We start from the raw sequence: 4331 nt of genomic DNA on the forward strand, positions 1-4331 counted from the left end.
ATATTTCATCTATTATTCTATTCATGTTTGCATCTATCCTTATACATTCACCTTTATTACATGTAGGATTGTACTTATATTCATACATGCATTACCTACCTCAAATATATTTCTCCCTATCCCAAATAAATTTTGTTGTGTTTGATTGATCATTGCACCATGCATAATTAACCTCTAAAATCCACCAATAATATATATTTTTAAATTGTATCTATTGCAATAAATTGTATGATTTGACTTGGTAGTTATTTATATAATTTATTGTTGTGTATTTTTATTTGAATTTATTCATTTTATATTATATCATAATTGATCAACAAGGGAAAATCCTATGTATTGGAAAGTGAAATTATTCAATGAAAATTCATTTTGGAGAACTAAAAATAACACACTTGTAAATCATAATTCACATCTAGGTCATTGCATGATTTCTTGGTATTTGCCAACACTTGAAAAAGGCTATAGAGTTGGTCATTCAAGAGGGTTGATTGAGGAGAATTTGAAACCTTGCAATTCAATAACTTCCCTCAGACATTTTAAATATTACTACTCCTTACATGTGAAAAAAATATTAGAGTTTGAGGTGAGACAACATTGATAAATCTATATTTTGTCAAATTAGATCCATGAGTTATAAATTATATCCACATGTCGAATATTTTAAAGAGCATGGTGTCAATTATAGACAGTGGGATCTAACATGCATAACATAGTATGAGTTTTATTGTTCTTGGTTATTAAGTATATTAAATGCATCCATTTTCCCTACCACAAATGACTAGAAATAAATATCATTCTTAATTGTAATTCTTATAGCTAACTATCCGATGATTCTTATTTTATTTGCTATCATTTCTTACATATTTATAATTTTCAATTGTATAAATAATTTAGTTTAATTTATGCTTCATTTGTAGTCATTTATTTAATTAGCCTAAATTTGTATTACAAAAACCTTGGCTTTTGCACAATTATAAATGATATTATTCAGTTCTATAATTACTAAAAGAAAATACATGAGAAACATGCAAATGATTGCAATATGATCTAAGGTTGAATTATTTTCATAGTGCTCATACGCTCTTGAAGGATACGAATTCCTGTATACCTGTATATATTGCATAAACAAAATGTATTGTTAATACTATAAATTTAAAGCCTTAAAACCAAACAATATAACTCAATCATAAATAAAAATAAATACCTTCCAAGCATCATAGTACTTGCTTGTGGATTAGTACCAGGCGAATCCTTAAAAATTGAATTATCCACAATTCTTAGACTATCAACACCTTTCACTCGATATCTTTTGTCAACCACCAAACCAACTTGACAACCTCCATGAAAATGCCAAAATGTTTGTAGTGTATTTTTGCAGAACTTGGCCAAGGCTTCATCACTTGATTGAGTATGTGGCAATGGAGTCCCAAGGAATCGAAGGGTTTTAGAATACCCATTTCTAGTAAATGCAAACTTCTGAATAGAAGGTGTCACACTTAGATTGACCATTAACTTCACACCAAACATGCATTCTTGTAAATCAGAAAGGTGTGAAAAGTAATTGTAGCGAACATAGGGGCTATCTTGAGGATTTGTGCTTTTAAGCCGAAGCTCACCCCTTGATAAGGGAAATGCCACCTTACTTGCAATAAGTCCTAAATATTGTGTATTTGTGGTATTATTTTTTTGGAAAAAGCTAGCAGACTCGATGTAGTGTCGTGAATTCTCTAGAATGCCCACTACTTGTAAATAAGAGAATTCAAGTGGTTTTGAAGATATAATAGCGACTGATGTACGTGGATTATCTTGAATCCCTTTCCCTACTAAGGTCATATTTAAAAGTAAAGTAATATTCAATTCTTTAAGTTGTTGTGATGGACCAATACCACTCAAAAGGAGAAGTTGAGGGCTGCCTATACCTCCAGCTGACAAAATCACCTCGCTATAAATTGACAATTGATTGAGAAATACTTGATAATAATGACCATCAATACTGCTTATGAACTCCACACCACTAGCCTTTAACTTTCCTGCAAAATGACTTCTAAACAATATTAATCATATATACAAGTGGAAAATGTTAGATTACACTATTTAAATAGTTTATGGTGTGTAATACTTTTATTCTCCGAATTCTCAATATTTTAGAATTTTGGGAAAAAAAAACTTTCCCAAATCACACTTAAAGAACATACCTAATAACATTACTTTTATCTGAATTTCTAAAACAGAAGATGCAAATGTACCTGATGCAAAACTGAAGAGGATTCTGTTGGCCGTAGCATTGAGAAGAACTACAATATTATCTGGATTTGCATACTTGAGAAGATCTGCGGCTGTATGTCTCTTTCCATTGTGGTCAAAAGTTGAAGCACTAATCTTGGTGCCTTGTAAATGATCCAAAGTATATCCATTGTAAGGAACTACTCTAGCTTCAAGTAGAGCATCCTTGAAAGCAGAATTCCAAGTAAAAAGCTTGTGTTGTTTAAAGGCACTAGACTTTTCCACCCATTCATACGACTCATTTACAAGTTTCTCATCCCACTTCATTTTCCGAATATAGTCAGAACTCGCTCTGCTGTAGAAACCAAAGTTGATAGCTGTTCCACCTCCTAGAACTCTGGCCCTTATCGACTGTACTCCATCTTCTGAGACAAACCCCTGCGCTACATAAGGATAGTTTTTGGCACTCCCCAAAAGCTTGAAAAACCCTTTGAAATCCTCAACATCGGGATTTCCATAAGGAGAATCTCCCCTCTCCAATACCAAAACAGAATAGTTCTGTGACAAAGTTGCTGCCAGAGGACACCCAGCTGTACCTCCTCCAACAACAATGTAATCATATTCTCTTGCAGCTGCCTTTTTAGCATCTGCTGTCATAAATGGATATGGGTATTCTGCAAACACCAAGCACATAGTAATCTATATCAATGTTACATATCATCTATAAAATTTAAATAAATTAAATTATTTTAAATCATATTTCTCTAAATCTTTTTAATGGATATATTAAAGATATCTATACTAATTTAACGACAGTATTCTAATTGATTGTCAAACAATTGAATTCAATATAATAGTAATCATATTCTCTATTAAAACACTTTTTTTTTTAAACAATTACTATTTAACTGCAGGTGATGTTCCAGTCAAGAACAAGCTATATCTAAACCAACATAAAATTGTACATGCACCTCTATCAATTTTCCCTAAATTTTAAAATAATTCCAAACAAAAAACATGAAAACTTGTACAGACCCAGCTTAGACGTTGCTGCCTCTGAACAGAATAGATGGTGATGGTTTGTAAAAATCAGCAAGCATGAAATCACAAGAGATACAATCTCCATACTCATTAATCACTCCACTTCCTCCTCCTCTATATTTGAAACTGAGATCAAAATTTTGTTCAGTAGTTGCATTAGATGCTTTACTTTATAGACGAGCTTCAAGTATGAAAACTATCGTTGCTGTTGCCATGCCAATTTATGGAATTTTTCAGAGGAAACATCTTATTCAATTTCTACCAGAACTTGTACAATGACAATTACATGCAATGGCGTTTTCTTATAAACATGCACGTTCTTTCGAACGTCTTTCCATAATAAGACATTATCAGCCTCCAATAACGTTTTTTCAAAGTCATTAAAATAGACGTTGCAACCCTTCACAACTAACCGTTGGTAGATATCCATGAGAGGAAAATCTGTTTCCAAAGATTCTGAGCTCATTCGTCATTAAATTTATTTAGACTTATGATTAAGAAGTAGACGTGAGTTGTTTAATGACTAATATTCTGAAAGTAGGATCAGTCAAATCCTTTGAATAAATGTATTGATATTATGCAGTACCGGAAACTATTTTAATTGTTTCTTTGTCTTATATTTTGGTACGACTCGATCTATTTCTCGTATAAATTGGGTTGTACTATATTATTTTCGTGAACATATATATAGTTAGTTTGTTGAGATGGATGAAAAGTTTTAATCAACTAAAAATACAAGCAATATGGCTATGGTTTAGTAGTTGAAATGTTTCTAGATAGTCTATTAATAAATAATAAAAGCTATTAAAAATATAAAATTTATTAACGGAAATATTAATAAAAAATTAATCAAATTGAAATTGAAATTTTTTATTTAAAAATAAAAAATAAAAAAATTTAAAGATTTAAATTAATACAAGTTAAGTGTTAAATAGAAGAATATGTAGCATGGAGGGTATGAAAATCTATGAGGAATTCATCTCTAAGTTTTTTGGGCCTCCTCGGTCACGATGTATATGCATATGTTGAAAACAATTGTTTGACATTCATCTATGGTTCTTGTACAC

At 31.1% G+C, this 4331-nt stretch overlaps 1 protein-coding gene across 1 annotated transcript; it reads right to left on the reverse strand.

Moving 5' to 3' along the window:
• Window positions 1-1047: 1047 nt before the first annotated feature.
• On the reverse strand, window positions 1048-3730 carry LOC131033933 ((R)-mandelonitrile lyase-like). Its single transcript, XM_057965253.2, has 4 exons — window positions 3527-3730; window positions 2278-2922; window positions 1205-1251; window positions 1048-1108 (listed from the first exon to the last, which is right to left on the reverse strand). The coding sequence occupies exons 1-4, from the start codon at window positions 3728-3730 to the stop codon at window positions 1048-1050; spliced, it is 957 nt and encodes a 318-aa protein (XP_057821236.2).
• Between the last annotated feature and the right edge of the window lie 601 nt (window positions 3731-4331).

Source organism: Cryptomeria japonica, chromosome 7 (genome assembly GCF_030272615.1).
Source record: "Cryptomeria japonica chromosome 7, Sugi_1.0, whole genome shotgun sequence".
In the NCBI taxonomy this organism is placed as follows: domain Eukaryota; kingdom Viridiplantae; phylum Streptophyta; class Pinopsida; order Cupressales; family Cupressaceae; genus Cryptomeria; species Cryptomeria japonica.

Excerpts from the sequence above, each read along its gene's own strand:
- LOC131033933 (XM_057965253.2), bottom strand. The coding sequence starts at position 3,730 with ATGAGCTCAGAATCTTTGGAAACAGATTTTCCTCTCATGGATATCTAC. Across the intron at positions 2,923-3,526 it reads TTGTCATTGTACAAGTTCTG|ATTACTATGTGCTTGGTGTT; the intron begins GTAGAAATTGAA and ends ACATTGATATAG. Across the intron at positions 1,252-2,277 it reads TAGTTCTTCTCAATGCTACG|GATTCGCCTGGTACTAATCC; the intron begins GCCAACAGAATC and ends TCAATTTTTAAG.